This window comes from Ixodes scapularis, unplaced genomic scaffold, assembly GCF_016920785.2.
Source record: "Ixodes scapularis isolate PalLabHiFi unplaced genomic scaffold, ASM1692078v2 PGA_scaffold3__209_contigs__length_174095766, whole genome shotgun sequence".
Lineage (NCBI taxonomy): Eukaryota > Metazoa > Arthropoda > Arachnida > Ixodida > Ixodidae > Ixodes > Ixodes scapularis.
This window is the reverse complement of record NW_024609868.1, coordinates 142,544,542-142,569,173: the sequence shown is the minus strand read 5'-3', so window position 1 is coordinate 142,569,173 and position 24,632 is coordinate 142,544,542. Positions and strand designations below refer to the sequence as shown.

Below are 24,632 nucleotides of genomic sequence, written 5' to 3'. Positions count from 1 at the left end.
GGGTGGTGATTGTCACGCTTGGATCGATGTTTGCGTGGATCACCAGATGCAAAGCTTTCTGTAGACCCGCATATTCTTGTTTTGTGGCCTTCAGAGAAGCCTGCAACTGGAAGCAGATTCCTTCCAAGATTTATTGCTCGTCATTTGAAGTCAACTAACTGCCTACTGTCCTTCTTGCTCTGTTTTCGTCCGCGTTACTTTCCTTCTCAGATGCTGTCGGGACCATTAACAGTGATGTGATTGGTGCGCCAAAGTGCTTACCCTCCTACATCCTGCTTCACTTCTCATCAATATAAGGAATTGGCGCCAACTTTGCGCCAAAACTTAATTTGGCTTTACGTGTGTTCAAAATATAATAGCTCATGGCCCGCTACATGGCCGGATCGTCGCTGTAGGCTTGCGCGAATTTCTGGGTGTTTCGCTTATTGCTTCAAAGTACGTAATATTTGATTGATCTATGTATCAAACACTGGCAGTACTCGGAAGTGTCGCAATGTTACTGGTCTTCGTGGTCTGTTCCGGCGGCTTAGTCAAAGCCGTGTATAGAGGGAGTTTGGTCAGTGGGAGACGCGGGTAGAGCCAAGGCGTGCATCAGACGCAGAAAGAGGGCTTGGCATGTTCTCTCGGCCAACCAGAAGCCGAAAAGAATCCCCTAGCGGTGGAAGCGAGAAACAGTTTTGCTTGTAAGTAGATTGTTTTAATAAGCCCGTAAGAGTTAAATGTATAGTAACCCTTCATGGTCGAAAACAGGGGGTGCACGTGACGTTTCGAATTTGATCGTGCCGAAAGATGTAAGAAACGAATGTGCCGCTCGAACTCTGCTTTGCTCACACAGAGCGTGACCGCTCGGACGGCAGATTTCGTGCCCTCGGCGCCTGGCGTACGGATCATGTCGATCGTTCCGCTAGTCGCACTCTTCCATCATCATTTTGGATTCGCGTGATTCAAACATGACGTGTGCCATATTTTCAGTCACCGAGAGTTACTCCAATGCACTTACTAAGTTTGTTTCTCGCGACCACCGCCAGGGCATTATTTCCGGCTTCTGGTTGGCCACTTTCGAATTTGTGAAGACTCTCTTGGACACGCGCCCAGCATGCTTTTGGGCCAATGGCGTCTCCTCATTTGACTCGCATACTTCCCAATGAACGGCCAAACTCTCTGTATAACAGTGTATATACGGCTCTGGGGTTAGCTTCATTGAGTGGACTCCTCATGACGCACTGGTGTACTGCCATTGCCAACAGCCATTGTTTGCCAGTAGTGGGCGGAGCTCGGGCGTGGAATCCAGTATCGTGCGGGTACTGCCTGCTAGTGTCGTGCTACTCACGTTTGCTTGTCTAGTTCATCTTGCTGTCCAACGTGACAATCTAACAGTTTTCAAAAAAACAAACAAACGGAAACTCTAATTTCAGAATGTGTCCGTCCTCCCGTCTATTTTCACTCTAAATTTAGCGGGAAAATTGACGTCACGTGACCCATGCACCAATTCCGTTCCCCCGTTATGCACTTAGCGGCGAAAATGATAAACAATGGGTTTGTCTTCACTCCCGAAACGACTGTTTAATGCGTTTTAAACACTTTCTCACTGAAAGTGGGCGAGGGAGAATCAGAAGGGGTCTAGCCCCCGATTTTCCTCCTCGCTGAACTGTATACGAAGCAAGGGGAGCGCCCAGATGTGCGCCTCGGATGCATGCGATGTCAGACGGTCGCTTGCTTGGCCCGCAGTTTCCTCTGCGTTTCTGCTTCCTTGCATTTAAATCAAGCTACTGGAATCGAAGATAACCCTCACTTGGTGGCGATACTGCCGGCCCCTTGCGAGTCAAGTGAACAGGATCATTGAAAACTGCATCATTTTTAATTGCCGGAAACAAAAATTGAGTGTGACCTGCAGCCACCTAAGAATTAGCCCTGAGCATGATTTGCGGTTCATAAAAGCCTGTTTAGTAGCTGAAGGCCGATTCCCGTTACCGAGCGTGGGTTTTCTATCGGTTTACCTGAATCGCGATCTTCTGCACAAGTATAGGGAACCGTTAAATTATGTGAACCGCCGCAACGCGACCGCATGCTTGTTATTTTACAGATGGGTGCTCAGCGTAGTTGGTAATAAACATCAACTTCAGATGCCGCATATGCTGAACCGCAGATAGACCCACGCTTGCAATAGGCTTTTTTCGACGTTGCTGTATTCCGTTTTCGACAAAATACGCACCCGTGGACGCGGGTTCCTCGATTAAAATCTTTTACGCGTATAAACCTCGATGCATAGCAGGCCGAAGCTGGCAACGATCATTTTCACGGTGCTCCCTTTTTGCGCGTCTTCGTTTTTTTGTGGTGGTGGACAGGGAACCACAGCATATTTCTCATTGTACTGCACCTACAGCCGCGAAAAAGCTCGAGGGAACAGAAAAACTCGCCTCCGATTTCGATCGCTGGCGCGTTCGCTGCCGCGTTCGCTGCCGCTGTTGCACGCATCGCCACACCGGCGGGAGCCGTATTACCGAGCACGAAACAGGCACAGAGGGTTTGAAAACGTGAACCCATTTAACAACATGCAAGTCCCACCCTGCGGCAAAGTTTACTAGCGTCTTACCGCACCCAATGTATCAGCGGAACTCAAAGGAATGCTTTCACCCAGTTCAACACGGTGAATGCCGTAGCGCCCGAGAGAGGGCGCTACGGCATTCAAGATGGCGCTGCGCGCGATAAAACCATATACATGCTGTGTTTCATGTATTAGAGGACTTTAAAGATAAAGGTAGCTGCCATTTTTTTTATTTTCTACTTTGTTTGGAGCAACACGAGCGCACTCGTACGGATCTGCACTCTGCTGGGCGTGCTCCTTCCTTGAGAGGGGGGCAACTCGCTCTCTTTGCAGGGCCGTGGTCAGAATTCCTCTGTTCGGACTGAGAGGTGGATCTCGTCGCGTTTTCACGAACAGCGTCCAGTTATCTCGGCGGAGCCCGTTCTTCTTACTAACCGGCCTCCCCCCAAAAAAGCGCAGGGGCAGAGCGCCGGTGCGAGGGCGGCAAGAGCAGCGGTGGCCGGGCGTCGGCAGGCCCGACCTTGCGGCGGCGGCGGCAGGGCAGTTGTTTCGCTTGTCAGTGGTGTGCTTTATGGGGGCCGGCTAAGAGGCGGCCCTAAATCAAAGGCCCATAACGGGCCGCCGGCGCGCTGCATGCGTTTGATGGCTTCGAGTGCATTACGGCGGGGAGAACTTGTTCTTCGCCCAGAAACCCCGAATGAGCTTTTTATGACTGCGCGCGAGCGCCCTGCCCGGTAACGATGCCGTTAGCAGCTCCGCCCCCCCTCGTGGCTCTTTGCTCGTCGTTGTCTCCCTCGCTGCTGCTACCTTTCCTGCCGGCGACGCGTTTTGCGCTTCCTTTTTTTATGGTTGTCGACCGTTTTTTGCACGTTCAGCGCGCTTCCCCTTGGAGACAGGAGCGCCAAAAAAACGACACAAAAAATACCGGCGTATAAGAATTTTTTTCTCTTTTTTCTTTCTTTTTGTTCGTTGCTCTTTGGTGGCGCCTTGTCTTCCAACTTGCTGCGCTATCTTCCGGCCGTAGTCAGGAACCTTCATTTCCGAATTAGAACAAGGCGATTCCACTGCTTCGCGCAAGTAAGGGAGAAAAAAATTAAAAAAAAAGCTGGACTAAAGAGAACATGTAATCGAGTGTGGGCGGAGAAGAAAGTAGGAAATTACGGCAACTGCCAAGATGAGATTTTTTTTTATTTTTTTTTTTTTTGGCTCGTTTTTTGGGTGGTTCGAGTCATGCAGCGAGCAACGCTCTCGCCTCGAGAGCGGAATATATGGACTCGCGGCAAGAATTGCGGGGGATAATATTATTATTAGCAGGTGGAACGGCCCGCGCTGCCTCGCCCTTCCCTTTTATGCTTCGCGGAACCGTGGCTTGTTCCTTCGCTTCCATGTCCCCCTCTTTTTTTTTTTTACTTCTCCGCGTCGCTTACTTTTTTCGCGTCTGTGTGTGTGCTTAAGTGCGCATAGTGAAATTCGCTCCGGAGCAGCGAGAAGAAAGGAAAAAGGTAAATAAGTAAAGGGGGCGAGTGGCGGGAGAGCGCCGGAAGGCCCCTTCATATACATCCCGCGATCTGTATTAAGGACCGGCTAATCATAAAGGAGGACGCGCCGTGTCTCGAGAATAAGCTCTACTCAGCTCTCTTCGCTTTCCCTATACTATACGGGAACAAGAGGGAAAAAGAACCTAAGGGAATATATATATATATATATATATATATATATATATATATATATATATATATATATATCTAGCTGCCTTCGTCCGAGACTTGTACCACACTTTATTTTTTCTCGAGATTTGAAGGGTGCGAAAGAAGTGGGAATTTTTTGGATGCTGCTTTTTTTTTATTAATTTTTTTAAACACCTCGCTGTAACACTTTCTTTTTTTATTAAGTAGCAGTTAGACTGAGAAATGGTACAAGCATATTCAAATTTCGCAAATGATTTTTTTTTTTTTGGGGGGGGGGGGGGGGGGGACGGGGGGAAGGGGGGAGGGGGGGGGGGACTGCTTTGGCAGTGCGTTTTCCATTGTCGGAACGTGTGACAGGAGGGGAGAGGCGTCGGGTGCTGTAGACCCCTACAGTACCGACCTACCCCCTCTCTCGCTCGTTAATGAGAAATATTTCTCTGCGTTTTTGTCTTTTCGTGAAAAGAGATTTAAGCGATTATCAGCAGCGTATTTGTTTACGCCGTGTCTGTCGAAAACGATCGCAGTAGAAGAAGCTCGGCCGTTTGGCTGAGACGGGGGCAGCTTTGGTTGACAGCTTATAACGCCCAATACCCGTTTTAGCGATGGCGTGCTTAGGATGATTATAACCATCCCTTCTAAAGGATACCCGATGGTACGACCGTCGTAAACACGTCACCGTTAAAAAGATATCGTTCTGAGCATCCCGAACATTCTTGGACACGAACTCCTTGCGGATGTCAAAGAACAACTGAACAACTCCAAGCGTCTGAACGTTCTCCGGGAATATTTTAGATGTTAGTTATAAAATATGAATAAGCTGTAATGAAACATTTGGACGGGTATAGTCTTTTATTCATCGGCTCTACAGCTTTTTTGCATTGAATCATAGAGGCCGCATTCACGAAATTATCTATTTCTGCTTTTCTCGCGAAAAGATCGTAATGTGAATATGGTGGCCTAAATATTATAGACCGCAAATCAATTAGAACGTTGATATTTCCTCGAAAAATTTTTATTCCGCGGAATGTCCCGGAAAGTTCGCCATGCCATAAGGCCATGGCGAGGGCAGCTTCTGATTACCCCCTGAAGTTTGATTAACGTAGTTATAAGCACCCCAAGATAACAGTACGACGGACAGAAGAAGACAAAGATGGAAACGACGACATGCTTTCCTCTTATCGCTTTTTCTGGGTTCCTCTTGAGGACTTCTCAATCCGCCGGAAGAGACGCTGTCTTAGATACGTTTAAAAATCTCGAAACTGTAAGTGAGCGGCACAACGGGTATGGAGGAGCATAAATGACACGGAAAGAAGTCTCTGTAACACAACTTGGTCTGTCACACACCTTTCTTTAATCGAATGATCGGATCCGTTCAGTCCTTGTATCGTCTGTTATTTGGAATCGAAAGGCAGCCGTACTGGCGCATGGGGAGGATATATTGACGAAGATTGAATCTCTAGTTTTGAAAAGGGCTGTTTATTTTTTTATTTATTTTTTTTTTTTTTTTGTGTATCTTGAATTGAAAGTGGCAGCGGGAAAAAATACCGTCCGCGCTTTTTCGGTTAGTGGTCCCCATTAGACTCGTTTTCGACGAAGGACCCTCGGGACTCCTCGGAGCAAGTGGGTTTCTCTTCGCCCACGTCACGGCGCGACGACTGAAGCGAGATGAGGCCCTTCGACCGTCGTCGACGACCGCTTTCGCGTCGTCGCCGTCGGGAGGCGACGGCCCCTGGTCTACGGCCTGCTCGGGACCCCGTGTCTACAAGGCGGCGATCGAACTTCGATTCCGGCGGGGGCGTCGAAGGTGCGGGTCGTTAGACGCCTATCTCTGCGTCTGTCCTCCATCGGGCTTTTGTGCGCCCTAAAGCTCCCGCCGCCCTCGTTAGAGCCCGGTGGCGGTGATGAGGGCCCTCATCATCGACGCCGACGACTGGCTTTGCCCAGAGGACCCTCGGCTTCCCCGGCGTGCACACGACCCTATCGAACGGCGGGCTTGTACGAGCTGTCTCCACCTCAGACTTTCACGTGGTGCCGAGACTTACTGGGATGAGGTTCGTCCGACGCCTCTTAGGGACACCCGGGAAGGCCGGTCGGTGACCCGGTCATGCTTCGGCGCTTGGTGGAGGAAGGCGCCCTGAAGAGTCCTCCATCGAGTGGATCCTCACTCTGGAAAGGCTGGACTTCATGAAGCGAGAAAACCGACCAATTTCCCCCGGCGGCCTTCACGCGTCTCAACAACGATTGCTGCGGCTTGCGCCGCGCGCAAAGCGATCGGAAAAGGCGTCGGTGCTTCGCCGCATCGTCGCTCCACGGAGTTCAGCCTAAACGCTGTGCTTTGATATCATGTCGATAGCGTAATTATGGCGCGTATGCTCGAAGGCCTTATCGTTCCAATGAAAACTTCTGTACTTTGCCATGCCTAACAAGATCGTGGTTCGTGGATTATGTTTTCCTCTTTCCTAAATCCGGGTACAGCCGTTCATGTACCCACACGCGGTCACCGCGACTTTGGACGAAGTGGTTGTCGCTATCTGTGCGAGCGTCGCCTGCAACCGGGAGTGGCAGACGCTACAAGATGGTTGCCGCTGTGGTTCCACCCTGAATCTTACCGCCTTAGAAACTTGCATCGATGTAGGCAGAGCCTTTTATACTGCGAGAGTTCGGCGGGTGGGAGGGGCTTACGGCCCGCTAGGTCTAGCGGACTCAGCGGGCGCCGCTTCCGCCATGATGTGCCTCCCGGCGAGTGGGTCCCCATTGACATGCGATGTATACGCGTGTAGGTTTTGCCGTTTGCGCTTTTGTTGGCGTAAGGAGAAAGTCGAAAAATCAAGCATTTTGTTACGTTAATCATACGTTAATCATAAACTTACCTCGCACAATCGAGAACTCGGCTTCCAGTCAGCCCTTCTTGGTTTGGTTTCCCAGATCTTGTGCCTTTCTTTTCCTTGCGGGAACCGGTACATCCTGAACCCCTTTTTCGCGTTGTTCAAACGGCACTGCAGCCCCCCGTTTCTTTTTCATCTAACGTCTGGCAGAGCGCAGAACGATCATTTTCATCGTCGTCTCTCGCTCCATGGACTCTAGCGAGCCGACTGCCGGCTCGAGTCAGTAGAGCAAACGGGTTTTATCAGCCGCCACCAGCCTTACACCAAACAAGGGTGAAGCTTGCAATTTAAGGTTATAATTATAATGCAATTAAATGCAAAGGTGCAATCAAGCTAGACGGCAAGGCACATCATGGCGGATGCGCACAGTTGCCAGACTGTTTGATCAGTGCTGCCAGACTGGCGGCTGGATCAAAGAACCGCCGAACTCTCCCAGTATAAAAGGCTCTGGATGTAGGGTGCCTCCACGCTCCCGTGTCCTCGGAGACGTCCTTCAATACGTCACCGTGCCGAGGAAAACGCACACACTTTGGGTCCGAAAACGTCATAAAAACCCCGGTGAAAGCTCCACGCTCGGGGTTTGAGATGTCAGAGCACGTGCAATGTTTATGAACATGGACAACGATTGAGAATTAGAATGACCGAGGTGTCATCAATCTGAAGTTCACGCAATATATATATATATATATATATTTTAACAGCTATTTGATAAGCAAAATTGCATGTTAACGATACGTAGTATCGATGCCGCGGCAAACTTCCGAACTTCGCCATATTTAGACGAAGTTCGTTTTCGGCGATTTTTTCCCACGTCTGCGCTGAAAAATGAAAAAAAAAAATTTTTTTTTGGGAGTGATAATATATACAGTAGTTGCTTTTCAATTAAGAGAAATATATTTTGAACGTTTTCCCGTGGTGAAAGCAAAACAATCCTTCAATGCTCCTGTTCTACTTCGCCCCTCCTCCGCCGCGTGACGCTAGCTCACTTAATGTTTCCCCGCATGCCTGTAATAAGCCAACTTGAATCGAACTTTGGCCGTCCGTTAGAAGGTGCAGAAAGTCGGAAACGGGTCCAACTGGAAGCTCGGCAGTTTGGCGACATTCCAGTACGAGTGAGATCTTCCCAGCTTTTCCCATTTCCATCAGCGTTCGATGGAAATACTCATTATTATTAATAATATTATTATTATTATTAGGTTTCAACGGGCAGCGCACCACTCGCAGTCCGAACAAACACACGGCTGCGCAGTTGACGTCCTTTTCTCGGCAACCGTCTCCGAGGGCTCCCTCCCCTCGGCGGGACCGGCCGGGTGCGGGCCGAGGCTGGCAACGCGAGCACCCCGTTCCGACTGGGCCCGGGGTTCGGTTGGCGCCGCCGCGCCCGGACCCTTCGTGGGTGCGCGGAGGGACCCCTTGTCGGCGTCTCCATAAATCTGGCCGCGGGGCGAAGCTACAGTAGTCGACTGTGGGCGAGCGAGGCTGGCTGCTCTTTCGGGCCTTTGTGGACTCCCCGCCACGTAATAACTCTGGCCGCCGCATTTGAATATTAACGCCGCACAAATCCAAACCGAGGGCGTCGCGGAGCGCGCCTGCGGCACTTGGGAGGCGATAAATTGCGCTTCTCGCGTCGGGCCGCTCGCTCCCGTCGCCTCCATTTGAATAGATGAGACGGTTGACGAAGCCGGCCTCGCCCGCCACCACAGTCATGCAAATGACTCGCCGCCGGTGCCGCGCCACTCGGACGAGAGCGCCTTCGGAGAGGGGCCTCCACTCCGAAGGGAGAGGACGGGCTTTCTGGGCCCACTGGATGCCCGCGTCACACTCTCCGGACGTGTCGGACGCGTTCGTGCTTTGCTTGTGCAGTGCAGACACGTTTGCCGCGCCCTCGTCAGAAGCCAGCTTATATCGTCGAGCAACGCTGTACCATCATTTGTTTTTTCTTGGTTTCCTTACGTTGAGACAGACAGGTATAGTGATAAAGGGGAGTTAAATTCAAAATATTTTTTCTGGTCCATCACGTAAGTCGCGAAGAAGCGCGTAGTCTCGAATCTTGCACTTCGCGGAATTCTCCTTGTCGCCTTCGTGGGCGTTCTTTGTTGAAATGTGAGTTTCGAGGACTCTCGGTGATGGTTCTTTGACTCGGGAATAAATGGCGCTTTGGATGCACCTCTGACCGACACGAGGCGTCATGACAAAGGGACTTTTGACGCTTGTTACCACCTCCGTGTTAGGGTTCGCCTTCAGTGCACTAAGGGCGTCGCATCAAATCGTTATTTCTTGCCATTCTTTCAATCCAAACTCCGTGTTGCACCGTAAACTTGGTGAAACATTCCGCACTCGCGATGCTCGAGCGAAATGGTCTTGTACTCAGCTAGATTCATGGACCGATCACAGGTATGACTTAATTGTGAAATAATTATTAGGATCGCCACGAATAAACTTCACTCGGTTTTAGCGGGTTTAAAAAAAGTGCTACGCTACAAGGTCTAAATTCTCGTCTTTACTAGTTTTATTTATTTATATTAAATTTACGCTCGCAGCTCTTTAAAAAAAAAATCCGTTTAGCGTTTTTTTTTGTTTTTTTTTTCAGGCACATCACTCATGTTTACGTACGTTGAGCCTATTTTTAATTTTGGCACGGTTCGTTGTTTTCTTGCTTTCGCGGTGCTTGGAGTGCTGTTTTGTATACAGTCGGATGCGTACTATGAAGAAAAAGAGTGCCCAGTCCTTTCTTTAACCTTGGACCTCCGAGTTCCTGTCCTCGCCGTGGTAAACTTATCAGGAGGGCGTGGCGTGCCCACCAAAGTGTTCGTCGCGCTGTTATGCACTGCGAGGGACTGCACATCGCAGATCCTGGCTCCATCGTACTAATGATTTGTCATTCCTTCAGCGCCGTGTTCCCGATTTCCGTTCAGCATCGTGCAAAAACAGCGGGAAGTAGTAGCCTGCCGTTCATATTGAAAGCTGGGAATGAATCACGTCTGGCGCGGAAACAAAGCAAAAAGGGGGCAGTGATCTGCACACTACGTGCGCCGACAAAGGCTCGCACGGGCGCCTCGTGGTTCTCCCTTTCGACCGCAGTTGAAGCACGGATCCGTGGGGGATGCGCTTAGTACATAAAAGGTTCCGTTTGGGGCGCTTCGCAGCTCCGATGCGCCTGTCGAGGGTGCGACCTTATGCGGTTGTTCACTTTGGTGCGCAAGTGCAGCAGGGGAAACCCCGAGTTCTTATTTCCTTCCCACCGTTCGGCATCTAGGCGGACGCGCACTGCGGGCGAAGAGTCTGCGCGACCAAGCGCCGCGAGCGAAGTCCTCGGCTTGCCTGGGCGGCGGAGGTTCGCTTTCCGGGGGCTCAGCTGCGTGCCTCGAAGCTGTCTCTTTTTGGAAGGCGGCTGCTCCCCCGAGACGAATGGGCTCGCGCGCAGCGTTCCCCGGGCGCTCTGCTCACGCTGCCGGGGTAATTAAAAAGTTTGTCCGTTAATCGCTTTCGGGATTCTTAAGGCGTCGCGAACAAGTTCGTCGCTCGTGTACGGCGCCGGGCGCGTCGAGCCTGCCTCCTCCGAGAAATGTTGGGAGGAAGAAGGGGGGCGACGACGGCATCTCTGTGGGCGACGCTCCCGCGCTTCCCCCGATGAAAGCCGCGTCCCTTTATGTTGCCGCCTTTGCTTGCTCTTGCGCCGCTCTCCAAAGTGCTCGTGGTCGCGTCTGGCTTCGCGCGCGCCAAGCTGCCTTCTCGGAGGAGAGTGGCGCCGGCCTTCCTTCGCCTCGGTCTCCGAACATTCGCGGCCGGCCCGGATCAGTGTGCAGCCGCACACTGGTTGGAAACGCTCGGTCCCGCTCTGAACATGTCCGGAACGATGCTGAGAGCGATGTCTCGGAGTTCATTTACGTTTGTTACGAACAGTTCCCTATGCGGTGTCGAGCTTCGTTTGCTTTTATTTTTGCGTCTTCCTCGTTGCTTTTGGAAGTTTTGTGGCCCAGAAGATAAAACGCGTCGTAGAGGGTTTTCATATTGCTGAAATCTATACATCTAAAATAACAACGTTTGTATTTGCGCCAGTTGGTTTGACATTGAGATATACTGACAGTGAACACGAAAACACGTAAATATTGAGGCTGTACGGTATACAGAAGAGGACACGACGTACATGTGAAAACGCTGACAACTGTTTATTTTTCATTTATTTTTCTTCCTCCTTTATACACTTGTTTTTAAAGATGAAGATCGTCCCATAATTTTCGGCGTTTAAATGTCATCGCGGGCAATAGACCTATTGCTAAATGACCCAAGTACCAAGGAGAATGCAGGGATTGGTGTTCCACGCGCCGCACGTGCTAACGTTTCTAAAGCAAATGCCTAAAACAAATTGCTTCCTCCACGTGCGTTCGTCGACGCTCTATTTTGATTATTTACTTCGATTCTTTTATACTGGGAAGGCCTGCGTGTGTGGCGCCTCGAACACCAATCCCTGCATTCTCGTTGATGATTGGGTCATTTAGCAATAGGTCTATGTAGGCGCAAGTGTTTTAGGAAACAGAGATACGCTGGAGTTTGTGATGAGGAATATATACCTGAGTAATCATAAAGTGGGTATGCCAAATTTTAAAACTTCGGTGTTTCAATATTCTTTTATTCCCCAAACATCACTGGATTGGAACCACCTTCCCACCTCAATAGCTAACATTACTGATATTGTTTAAGAGGGTTCTAACATGTGCACATTGTAATTATTATTTGATGTCCACTCCCCTCTTTATTACCTTGAGGGTATTTGAAATAAATAGATAAATAAATAAATAAATCGTCGAAAGAACTGGGACGATTAATGTATTTTCTGTCATTCGTAGACATTTTATATCGATTGTGTCTATGCTGTTGGTATCCTGGAGCTGTTGCTTGCCCTGTTGTGCTGCGAAATCTTTTCGAGGAGTTCTATTTTTTTTTTTTTTTCTTTCAAAGCTATTGAGGGTTCATTGGCGCACGTGTCATGCCTTCCGGAAGCCATGTGAAAAGCTTCCATAATCTCACTCTCGGTCCTGTCTCGTGATCTATCTAAGATGGTTGTGGTCCCAAGGAGAGCTTCGCAGCTGCATCTTGCACAGTGTGCTGCGAGGTTACCAGGTGCTTGCAGCTGCCGACACGCGTGTTTGTGCTCTCTTAGTCTCTCGTTCAAACATCTCCCCGTTTGTCGGACGTATGATTTTCCACACGTCAGAGGTATCTTGTATACTCCTTCTGTACATTCAAGGAACTTGCAACTGAGTGTCACCCTAAACGGTGGTTAAGCTTTTGGGTTGTTTACCGGTTCATTCACCTTCTTGCATAATCCCTTTAGCTTGAAAGGGGTGGATAAGGCCACTCTGGCTTCATGTTTTTCTGCCATATTTTTCATTCTATACGAAAAATTGTGGATGTATGGCAGCGCAACAACTGATTTTTTTTTTTGTCTACATTTTTCTTTTTGGTTTTACCTTTGCCTTTGAGTGTGTTCGTGCATTTTTCTGCTATAGCCACCACTAAGGGTTGTGGGTAACCACTTGCTCGTAGTCGGCTTATCTGTATTTGTAGGCCATCTGACAATTGCCAATAGACTGATCTCCCCAGCCAGTTTGGCTACGCCACCGCTGCTGCAATGCATCGCAAAAACTTTAGTCCAAGAAAAAAAAAATAGTTTTTTTTTTACATGTGTGACAATCAGGCTAGAGCTCTGCGTATTGAGAGCATGAGACGGCACGAACCGGTCTCGGGCGTTAAAAGAAGCAATTGGGTTGTGTGTGTATGTTTATATAGCCTAGAACTTGGTCCGTGTCAACGGGCGACGAGTCTCTCAGCTCTAGATGATACATTTAGCCAGTGCGGTACAACCGCTAGCCTGGGGTCTTTAACGTGCTTCCCGCAGTAGTGATACATGACCGCACGCCGGTACGATGCTCATCCAGATCGAGACGGGCAGGGGTCGGGATCGAACCCAGGATAGCTGGGTTCGATCCTCATGGATGCGGCCTCGCGCATGCGCCGGACGCTTGGCGAGATGGATCTGTTGAGCCTGCTCTGAACTAAGGAGTAAGATGGCGGAGCCCACTAGCAGATCGGGGAACGGAGTGCCGATACTCTAAGCATATCTTATTCACATGCTCTGGAGCCACCCTACTTGTAGCTGACTAGGAGTTGTATGTCGAGGTTTCGGCTCGGTGCGTTCAGACCGTTCGGGGCAACATATAAACTTTTCTGGCGAAGCTATGGAGGAGATGGTCATATTTTGGGCGATCCCAGAAACCTCCTCAGGGCACCCCTAAGTATTACCGTTTCTTCGGCAATAGGTTTCAGTGAGGTACACAGGGCCTATCAGTGGCAAGATGTTTCTGTGGTGCCCTCCTGTGGGTCCCTCTCGTGACGTCATTACCTTGCGAACAACATGTTAGATGCTGTTTGTAATGAGCATGGCGGAAGCTTGGAAACATTGCTCTGTGAAACAAACGCTCCTATTTACGTCGATGAGAGATCCGTTGCTGATGTCATAGCCAGCATTGGTCAAATCCTGCACGGCCGAGAGCAGAGCGGCGCTTTCGATCGCGGTCGTCGCCACTAGAGGCGCAAGTTGCGCGTAATCTCGAAAGGTGAATGTGGCTACGTGCCATTGCAAGGGTGTGAGCTTTTTCTGTTGTCTCTGTGTTCGCAGTGCTGAGCTTACGGAACACGCAAGAAGAGGAGCCCCCGGACCCTCAGCTGATGCGGCTGGACAACATGCTGATCGCCGAGGGCGTGGCGGGTCCCGAGAAGGGCGGCGGCGCCGGGGCAGCGGCCAACGCGTCTGCGGCGGCCTCCGGGGGCCAGCCCGAGAACGCCATCGAGCACTCCGACTACCGGGCCAAGCTCGCGCAGATCAGGCAGATCTACCACCAGGAGCTGGAGAAGTACGAGCAGGTGCGTGTCGCCCCTTTCCCCCTCCCGCCTCTGCCAGACCTCTCCAGTCGGAGGAGAGACTCGCGTCTTGGAAGAGAAATACTAACAAACTTGGGGGAAAATTTGGTTCATTACGAATTCAACAACTTTTTTTTTTTTTTTTAGAAAGGTGTTATTATGCAAGGTACAAATACAACCAGGGTCGTTGATCACCTTCCAATTATATTTACAAATCAACTTTGTTCTCATAGACTGATATCTTAGGCCCAGTAAAAAATGACCGTGTCGAAATGAAGAGTGTACTGATAAATACCAGCAGTCGCCTTTCGCCCAGCTGTCGCTCTCCCTCTTTCTCTCTCTCTCTCTCTCTCTCTCTCTCTCTATATATATATATATATATATATATTCGTAGGTAGCGTTAGCCGGGTCCAATATAAAAAAAAAAGAATTCTTCGTGAGATTAATTTCAAAGGCTCAGTTTATGCCTTAGTATCTTCAAATAACGGTCTCGTGTTTAAAAAAAGAAAATACAAATTCCACAAACAGTACAATCATTGTATTCATCCCATTTATTTTTAGTGCAACCGTACCTTTCTTTTTTCTGTGTTTATTATGCGCAAAGCGCAGTAGGTTTATGCTCTTTGCATATGACTCCCATCGCAAACAGTGCCCACAATTGTATTTGGGGCAGTATCTAAATACGTGCTTGCTCTTGCGCCAAAAAACCCCAATCATAATCATCTAAATACGTGTTTTTGAAATACTCAATTTTCTGTATTTGAATACAGGTGACAAACACATTTCTAATGCGTAAGTAAATAAAAAAAAAATATCGATGTGTTTTAATACGTACTTCAAATACTGCCGATCCCTCATTCATCCAGATGACTCCGTTATTGAGCGATCTTTCACGGTATTTTATTCTGGTGAGGATGTGATACGCAAGGGGAGTCTTGGGAAAGCAATTTGTTGTTTTAAAACGTTTTCTAAATTTTATCTAAGGGGCGATGTTCATTACGTACGAACGTAGAGAGCTTTGCCCAACCAAATGCTAATTTAATGTAACATCAGCGAGCGTTCATGCCCCTGGACCACGGCAAAGCCTTTGGAGTGCAGTGGACGGTGCCTAGGCAAAAGCAGCGTTGCACAGGCGATTTGTGATTCGATTTAACTAAAATTTCAGCGAAAATGGGTGGCCCGAATTTGGAAATTCCTTAAGCTTGGTCATGCCCACAGAGCGCAAACTACCAGCGCACTGATACTGACGTCACGGGACCTGAAGTAGCATGACGCGTTAACGTCACGTATTTTCCCCCACTATATTTAGCGCGTAAATTGACATCATGCGACTTGAGGTCACATTTCGTGGTCAGGTGTTGTCGATTTCCCCGCTAAATTTGGCGGAGAAGTCGACGTCATGGCTCCATAATTTCGAAATTGAGCTGACTTCTTCGTGACTGTTTCCTCGTACAATTCGGTTCATAAACGACTTTCTGAGTTGAAAAAAAAAAAAAAGAGCGAGATATGTTTACTAAGAATCCATCCTTCTTCCGTATGGACAAAACGTTCGTTCACGCCCGTGAACGTTACCTTGGGCTATAAATATAGCGCATTTCCGTAGATCGCCTACGACGTCCCGCAACGCTCTCCGTAATCTGCTACTACATCCCGAACTCTGTAGACTGGGCTAGCGGCACGCATGCGCAGTAGCGGTGCCTTTGTGTTGTGGGATTGTTGAAACTTTTGAGTATTCCCGAAGTAAAAGGTTCGCAAGTTTTGCGTAAGTTACGACGAAATCCGTAGCTGACGCATTCCTTACGAACATTTTTCTTCGGGAATACTCAAAAATGGGTAACTTTGTCGTAAGATAAATTTACGATCTTTTTTTGTCGTAGCAAAGTTTCGGGAATCTGGCCTCTGATATTCGATCCTTTGGGAAGAGGAGGGCAGAAGAGCTTGAGAGGGAATGGAGAGAAGGAAGCTTTCCGGCAGAAGACGATTCTGTAGGTCCGCCTTGAGGACTCGGAGGTGGCCAAGCAACAACTAGCGATTTTGGCACTCACGTGGGCCATATGCTGCCGTATGTTCCCCGGTACAGCCGCCGGCTTCGACTGAGGTGCCTCCCCCGGTCGGCCTGTTGCATCGCGCGTTGTCCCGTCGCCGCTAGTTCGGCTGCTGCAAGAATAGCGCTCCCACGAGATAAGACTAAGTTCCCTCGTTCCGTATGGGTTTGGTGCCCAGTGCGCATTCCGCGTCTAGTTTCAGCTACCTTTACGGGTCACTGCTACAGGTCGGTTCGTGTGTGAGTACGTCTATTGTCGGCCGATAGATGTGACGTCGTCAACGTGGGGTGACGCTCGGTCGAAGCTTACTGCATGCGACCGCCTCGCTCCTGTTTAACGGCGGATGTTAGCACCGTGCGTCGAAAACATGCAAGGCACGTAACCATACGCGAAGCGTCTGGAGTAAATTCCGAAGCGAAGCTTTGGGTCGTGTCTCGGGGCTGAATAAGGGATGTGGGCGCTGTACGCGGAGTGATCTCGGCCGACGACTACGAGGCCCCCGGTCGTCTTGACGTCGTGATGGGCGCCCTGCGCGTGCGAGACAAATGTCCCGTCCCCCGGCGGCAGAGCGCGGCGGGATGGAACGGATGCGATCGCGCACGCCACATTGAGCCCGGCTGCCGCCAAAGGGGAAACGCGTGCCGACTCGGCTCTGGGAACAGCGCCATGGCTGCCACGATTCGGACGGAATTGCCCCTTTTTTGGGGCTAAAGAAGTTTACGGCAGCGAAGAAGCGACGGCGCCGGAAGCTGGCGCGAGGATCTCGGATGGCGTAATTGACTGCGCGGGGCTCGTCGAATATCATTGGAGCCATAAAGTATGCGTGTATGCATTATCGAACACGACAGCTCGGCCTCATTGGGCCGACGACAGCGCGGCTGTTTTGCGGAAAGAGTTCCGGTTAATTTGGCCCGAGCGGGCGCCCTGGTGCGAGGCGGGTGGTGCAGCGAGGCGCGCTTCCATCCAAACTTAATGCGGCATCCAGTGTTCTCTGGGAGCCAGGGAGCCGTTATTAATATTGCAGGCTCGTTTTGTGTGCGGTTGGTCGGGCGAGTTGGCCCCAAGATGCGTATCGATCCCGGCCGGAGTAATGAAGGAGCGCTTATTTTTAGGCGCGGCACGGGGAGGAAGGGTTGCGGCTGTCAATTAGGCGGATCCGGCCCGCGCCGAGATGGATGGCTCCTGGGCGACCGTTTCTAATGGAATTGGATCATCCCGCCGATGGGGCCGCCCACGCGCGCCACGGGCTGCGCGCTCGGATCGCTTCTCTCCACAGAGATGGAGAGCCAGCCTCGAGACGGGACCCCACTCGCCGGGGACGAGAGGTAACCGCCGTAAAAGGCCACTCCTGGGTTCTTTTTGAGCACCGATTGCGTTTTAATCGCGCCATAACCGCGCCTGGTGGCTCCGGGCCGAACGTTCTGTTGCACGATGCATTGGCCGCCATCGTCGGTGGTTTGCTTCCCCAGTCCTTTCGAGCGCGACTTCAAACGCCGCCTCGATGGTTCCGCGGCAAAGCGCGCGCGTGCGGATGTCCAGATGGCTGGTTCAAATCCCGACCGAGGTCGCGCGTGAAAGAAACTCTCGAAGGGCTCGAAACCGATTTTTGGTCCTTTTCTCCGGCGTGCCAGATGATGACCCTCGTTGATTCGGCGCGCAAAGCTGGTTCGGGCGTTTACGTTTGAGTGTGGCCGGACTACATTACTGCGAGCCACCACGACGTGTTGCTCGAAGTTGGAACGAGGTGGCGGCGTGGTGCCGATGTTCGAATAGCACTTCTCGAAGCCTGTAGTCCTGAACCAGACTGAAGGTTTTCCAGTATTTACGAGATCAAATGTACGCTGTATCTAAGAAAAATAATCGATTATAACATTGCCAGCCTGTAATAAAGAACAACACCAATGGATAAAACAAATTTGAACAGTCTCGTGTTAATCCGCAAAACATGTCACAACGATAGCTGCATCACGTCACGGTGATGCCATTGGGCATCGGCGTCGCGTTCACGCACCGTTGGTGAACAAAAGCGTTAGGAACAAAATGGGCATCTTACCATCTTGTTCCAAGCATTTTTTTTTTCAGCGCATTAGAGTTAGTTTTTTAGCACTATCTTTTAGAATTGACAGTGCATTGGGCATTGCTCACTAGAAGGACCCAATATATGAGACGAATTGGTAACACTATGGCGTAGCTTTAGTTTCAACTCCTCCGTTTCGCACGCAGCGGACCGAGGTTCGATTCCCTCGGTCGGTGGGCGATCTCTTTCGAGGATTTGGCAGCATCCAGGCCGGACGCCCTACTACGCCAGCTAAGCATCAGCTCAAACCGACGTCATTTCCAGTGCTGGGAATAGCCCATAACAGCAATCGCCGTAATATACCCAGAAGGGGTGTGGGCCACTCAATAGATGGCGCCAGTGTTGAGTCTCGTCGTAAGTGCAGGCGGTCGCAACGCAGTCGGCCAGACTGAAACGTCTGAGCGAGCCTCAACCTTCCGACGTTTGGTTGGCGACATCGAGTCTCTTTTTCCGGTCGGGTATCGCCGAGAGGTTTCGCTCCGTTCAATAGCTTCCGCAATGTTATCTCCAGAGGCATTCGTTCTGCGTGGCGAGCTTCGAGATCTTGGCAGATGAGCTCGCCTACGCTATCATCTTCGCATTTCGGCCTGCACTTAGGCTGGCTCCCTCCCTTTCGGCCGGCATCCCGCGTGCCTGCAGAAAGAGCACGTGCAAATAAGACGGCTTCATTGTCAGTCTTCATGTATTTCTTCTTTTTGTGTTTGAGAGAGGGGGATGGAACGAGCGAGCCGGCGGCGCTCGCGTCGGCCCCGGACCTGGCAGAGCCCTGTGCGTGGAGCGCACCGACGCGAACTTGGCACTTAGAGGGGCGCAAACTCTGTGACCTGCTCCGACGGCGTCTCGGCGAGAGTCCGTGGGGGAGGCGGCCATTGTCGAGGCGCCCGAGCGAGCCTGCGCGTGCCGCCCAGTCGCCGCGTGACGGATGGGAGCGCCGTGTCGGGCCGACGGCACTGACGCCGACGACGGCTCCCGCGCGCCGCCAGACACGAGCGCCCCTCTCACCGAGCGACGGGACGCGAGCCCAGCCGAGGTTCGGGGTTCCTTCGAGATCAGAGCGCGCGACATTGTTTCCGACGGCGGCACGGGGCCCCTCCGCCTTCACGAGGACGGGTCGAAAGCTCGTTCGAGCTGCACCTCGTTTGTCCGCACGCATCCCTCCATCGCGCAAACTGTGTCGGGAACGAGGCACCGCTCGGGAGGACAACGGAATAGCGGCGAGCAGGAACGGGAGTTCCCCAGTGGCGGACAGAATTGACCTGCTCTGGAATGTCCCCTGTTAGACAATCTAGCTATGTCGCCCTAATAATTTCATTTTTTAACTCAATGACGGTACACATTTTATTGTCATTCGTTTTCCTTGGTGAACACCGTCATTCTTACATACTGTACTCGGGGAATCTTTTCTTGGCAATGCAGTCAAAGGTACGGGCAGGCGCGCCCTCTTTGAGCGCTTATTAAAACTGCGCGCCCCAGGGGCTTCCCCGGGAATTGAAATTTGGGGGGGGGGGGGGGGGGGGGGGGGGGGGGGTCTAAATTTTTAGGGGTGGGGGCATTGAGAATAGAGGAGTCGTTACGAATTAAGGGAGTGCTTCAGTACAACGAGGGGGGTGTGTAGGGAACTCACTGGCGCGCCCACTCTTCTTCAAAATGCAAAGAAAAGTTGTTCCCGACTATATGTCACCCAGCATCGGCAGATGTTTCCGTACGGTGTTAGAAAGAACTAAAGGTAGTGTCGTGGAACAGATTGCTACGTGGGATGTCATGCAGTCGGAGATGGCACCCTTGCTGGATCGGCAGCTCCATACGGGAGAAGGGTTGACATTGATATAATACCATCTCCTTTTCTAAAGAAGCAGTCCTTGGTGCCGGACGCGCTCCTGCCGAACCAGCGGCCGCTTCGACCTCCTGTTGGTCTTGCCTTTGCATCCCGGCGTCACGACTTCTGTGGAAACAAACATATATGAAAATCCAACTCTGTGGTATGCCGAAATCACTGTCGTCATTCGAGGACTCGTGTCTCCCGATCACTCTCTGTCAACTTCGCGACGGCGGGACTCTGTTTTACAGGGGGATTTAGCGGGCGACTCGGCCTATCCCACGCTCCATTCATCACGCCGAGAAAGCGATTGAAAGAAGGACCGAAGTGCGCCAAGGCTTGGAATCCGTGCGGAGACGCCGGTAATCGGCATCACGGGAGAAATGAGAACCTGGAAGAACTCGATGTGCGCATCGCGTTCTCTTTCCTGGTCTGTCGATGTCCCCACCACGCTTTCAAGCTCTTTTCGATTCCCGGACACAGCGAAGATAGGAGTGTCCTCGTGCTCCCTACCCTTTCGACCTGGAGACAGAGGGGCGGATAACTTCGACATTTATTTTAAAGCTGGAATTATTCTTTCAAGTATGAACTCTCGAAATGAAGAAATGCCTCCAGCGTCAGGGCTTGAGTGTGGCACGATGACTAGGGAACTGAGCAGCTGACATTTCTTTAACTTTCTTTGAGGACGTTGGCCTGCACATTCCATTCAACTAATTATAAGCGAGAGCGGAAAGGCCGTCACAGTTCTTGAGTACTATTTCCCTCCTCAGCGTAACTCGGCAAGCGTCAAAAGCTACCTCGTCGACGAGCTTGTCGAAGCTACAGGCACGCGACACTTGATTTTGACTTTAGATTTATCGTTTGTGCGACAAATTCGTATCCTTTAACGGAACAGTAACGTCAGAACTACTTCCTCGCGCGCACCGCCCCCCCCCCCCCCTTTTTTTTTTTTTTTTTTCTATGTGGGGAAATTTTGATTCATTAATTCACAAGCCGAGTTCCGGCAATCCAGTTACCCGACATTGGCTGGGGATACTTAAGTGCAGAAATTCCCGTCTTTATTTGAGTATTTTTTTTTCGGGGGGACAGGTGATAAATCGTCTCGCAATCGAGACGGAAGGCGGTGGAGTGCGGAGGAATTAAGCGCTATCTCACAAGACGGCAATGGAAGCTTTAGCTTGGTAGGGAGTCCGTTGAAACTGATTCTATTTTATTGGAACTTTATGCCGGAACATGGTGGTCGATGATCCTGCAGTCGTAACGCAGAAAAACAGATCTTACGTGGCAAAGTGTAAAGAGTGCAGGCATGCATTCGTTCCTGGTGGACACTGAGGCTGCACTTGAACCATGTTTTGGACTCGTCCTGCTCTCTTGGTGGAAAATGCCCTGGTCTCTTTGTTGAACTTGTGGATAGTTTCGAAGAGAATCTCTGGACACTTCGGGACATACTGAGGCACGAGGCATTGCTTATATAGACGCGTAGCTTTGGGACAGCAGTTTTTTCTATTATTAATATAGTTAATTTTCTTTATTTTTGAGAGAGAAAAAAAAAGGAGCGGACAGAATTGAGGTCTTTCCCTTTTTATTCTTGTTCGCCTCGTGTGGCTGTCGAGCGCAGCGGATGAGTTGTTGGCGCCACCGCCGTGGAATGGAGCGTGCTCCGAGCGGGTCCGGCCAGGGGACCCCCTCCGTACGCGGGCCCCTGGTCGGAGCCCTTTGGACCGAGTGGCGCCCCTGGCCGGGCTCTGGGGCCCGGCGCCGCCCCGGTCCCGCCCCGGGGGCGTCGGCCCGAGGCCATTGGGCAGCTCCCCGGTCACGTGACGGCCCAATTTGCCGATCGAAGGGCGCGCACCGGCGTCGCGCTCGTCTGCCCTTTCTTCGAGGGCCCCTTGTTTAACCCAGTTGGGCGCGCTTCGCCTAAATAGGCTGCTGGCGCGAGTCGGGCGCCGGCATTAGCGCCGCTCCATGATCCTAATTGCTCGACCCGTAATTGGAGCGCTCTTCCTGCCTCGTCTCGCGTGCCACCTCGGCTCCCCCCGGGGTCGTCTTGGCGAGGCCCTGCTTCGGTAACGACCCGCGTTTTAAAACCGAGCAAAGACTGACGCCCCCAGCGATATCCGAGAGGCAAAGCTCTGCAAACCGAATGAAAAAACTATTAAAGAAAAAAATGGCAGTGTTTCTGGTTGTTACGCGCAGAAGAAGACGGGGGAGGGGTTCACGCCTCGGTTGTATCACATTTAGATTCGGTGTCCAAAACACTACAGGAACAAAAAACAAAAAAAAAAAAAAAAAGATTGTTCGGTGCCCCGAATGGCTGCGAAACGGACTTGGCCGTCCGACGTGGGATTTAACGAGAAGAACCTGGACATGATGCTGCGCAAGCGGATCGTCGATGGCAGACGCTAGTCCCAACTGTGCGGCAAGTTCACCCGTTGAAAGGATCTACTCGTACCATGGGCAACCGATCCTGACTCACTGCTGCGCTGTTATATTTCGAGACTGTATGTTCGGGGCTGTCGCATCGCTCGCCTCGCCTGGCACAATATCCGTAGTTGTTGCTCGAGGGAACCGACCTGGTTGTCCTATCGCCGAGTTGAACTGCGCTGTTTGTTCTTGTCCTCACGAAGGTGCAAATTTGGCTCAGCGCGACGTTTTGTAAAGGCCGACCCACATAGGGCTTACTCTCGACGAATTTACGCGCGTTTCAGCGGGCGTAATCACGGGATTGGGCGAGCGCTTTTTTTAACAGAAGGGAAGAGGGGAAGGTCGCCAAACCACACACGACGCTTTTCGTCGACGTTTCCTCGGCGTTTGGTGCAGTGTAGCGCGACTCCCGCCTTTCTTGGAAGGAGGCAAAATGTAGATAGGCTGCTATATTATTGCGTTCCGCGAGGGGACAGAAATAACTGAATGTTAATGAGCAATCAAAGCCTAATTTGCTAAGACCTGTTTCATTAATGTTCGTTGCAACCGTCAAGTTACCAAAAACTCCCGGCAAGAGGACGGCCGCGATCTCTGTTCAAAAACCCTTCCTTTTGTAATTCTTTTAGATCGCCGCAACATCGATGGTATTTTCTGCTGTCTAATTCGTTCATCGCTCGTTCCAAAGAGATATAGCGATTTCGTACAGTTCGTGGATAAACCGGCGAACGCGATAAGCGAGCTTCCATTTCGGCGGCTGAGTCAAGCCAGCGAGCCGGCCACATAGCTAGGCAAGCCGATCCTCGAGCAACTGCCGGCTCTCAACTCGGGCAACTAGGGAGCTGATTGGCTGGTACCGCGCCGTACGCTTCCGGATACGTCACGCCGAAATACGACGATGCGCCGAGATCTGCCTCGGTCGGATCGCCGAATACGCGCGTATTTACGCCGACCTCGGAAGCGCTCGTCCCGACGCCCGCTGTGCGTCGGGATTACGCCGGCCAAAACGCCAGCAAATACGTCGCAAATACGCCCTATGTGGTTCGGGCTTAAGAGTTGACTACATATCGCGTCGAAGGTACATCGGAATAATATTCGTATTGTTGATACGAATGTCCCGTTTAGCCTGGCTGTGAATCCTCGTTTCGTTCGACTCGAGCTAGTGCTTGTCTCACCTCCAGGTTATCGTCGTGACGTTGACATGTCGTAGTGTAGCAATACGTCCGTGCCAATTCCACGACGGATTGCGGCTGGTGCGCAGGCAGGTTGAGGAAGAATCCTCTTTTGCGTGCGGTTGTAACTTGCCTCGCGCTGGTCTGAACGTTCTGCCTCCTCTTCATGATACATAAACTCGAAGAAGTCTCACTAAGGCTAGAACCTCTCGGACGGCGTTCATTTCTGGATGAACGCGACTCGATTCGTTCATCGGGATTATACGCTCTTTGATAGTCGATGGCAAACGTGAGCAGGCTGGAGGCTAGGTGGATCTCTTCACGCACTAGCGCACCCCGTGGTTTGCAGGAGCGAGGTTCTCGCGACGAGGGCCCTCTCGCTCGTCGTGCCGGCGACGCGACACGACGAGGCTCGCGCCAGGGGGTCGCACCGTTCTCGCGTCCCCCTTCGCCCTTGGCTGCCCGGACGGGCACCCAGGGTCCTCGGCACGCGCGCGAGAGGCTCGCCCTCCCGCTTGGTCCCGGGCGCCCGGTTATTAGCATGCAAATGAGGCCGGTTCTCTCCGCAGTGAGTCACGTCCGTCTCCCGTCTTTTTTGGTCTTGCCGGCGGGGGCCCGGGGGAGCGGGCTTGGCGGTCCAATGGCCTGCCCTTCGAGCACCCCGAGGCGAAAAGAGATCCCACGAAGAGTTGCGAAGGTCCTCGAAGCGAGGCGACAGCCAACCGCCTCCGCCGAGCAACTGCGGGGACTGACGGCGTTTTTTAACGACGCGTCATCTTCTCGCGATTTGGTAGTTGCGCTTCGTAGCGAAGTATCTTCGCGGTGAATCTCACCAGTCAGTATTCGAAGATCGGGTACATCGAAAATGGAACGAGGGTTATACCCCTGTCAGACGGGCATCTTAAAGGCCTTTACAACAAGCTCTTTTATAAAATCGTCGAACAAGCGCACGCCGTAGGGCACCTGTTCACTCAACATCGCGAGTTGATTGGCCGATTTTATAAAGGAGTTTAGTGAAAAGGACATTTAGAACGCCGTCCGGTAAGGGTATTAGTTGCGCTG

At 51.4% G+C, this 24,632-nt stretch overlaps 1 protein-coding gene across 3 annotated transcripts in view; it reads left to right on the top strand.

The window, feature by feature from the left end:
* LOC8042092 (homeobox protein extradenticle) overlaps nt 1-24,632 on the top strand; it is a 409,053-nt gene that overhangs the window by 263,817 nt on the left and 120,604 nt on the right. For all 3 annotated transcript variants that reach the window (XR_005718027.3, XR_005718029.3, XM_040222299.2), the window contains exon 3: nt 13,798-14,042. Coding sequence is in view for 1 of the 3 variants with exons in the window: in XM_040222299.2 (XP_040078233.1) it covers nt 13,798-14,042 (245 nt within the window). In the remaining 2 variants the exon portion in view is untranslated. The remainder of the gene's footprint in view (nt 1-13,797; nt 14,043-24,632) is intronic.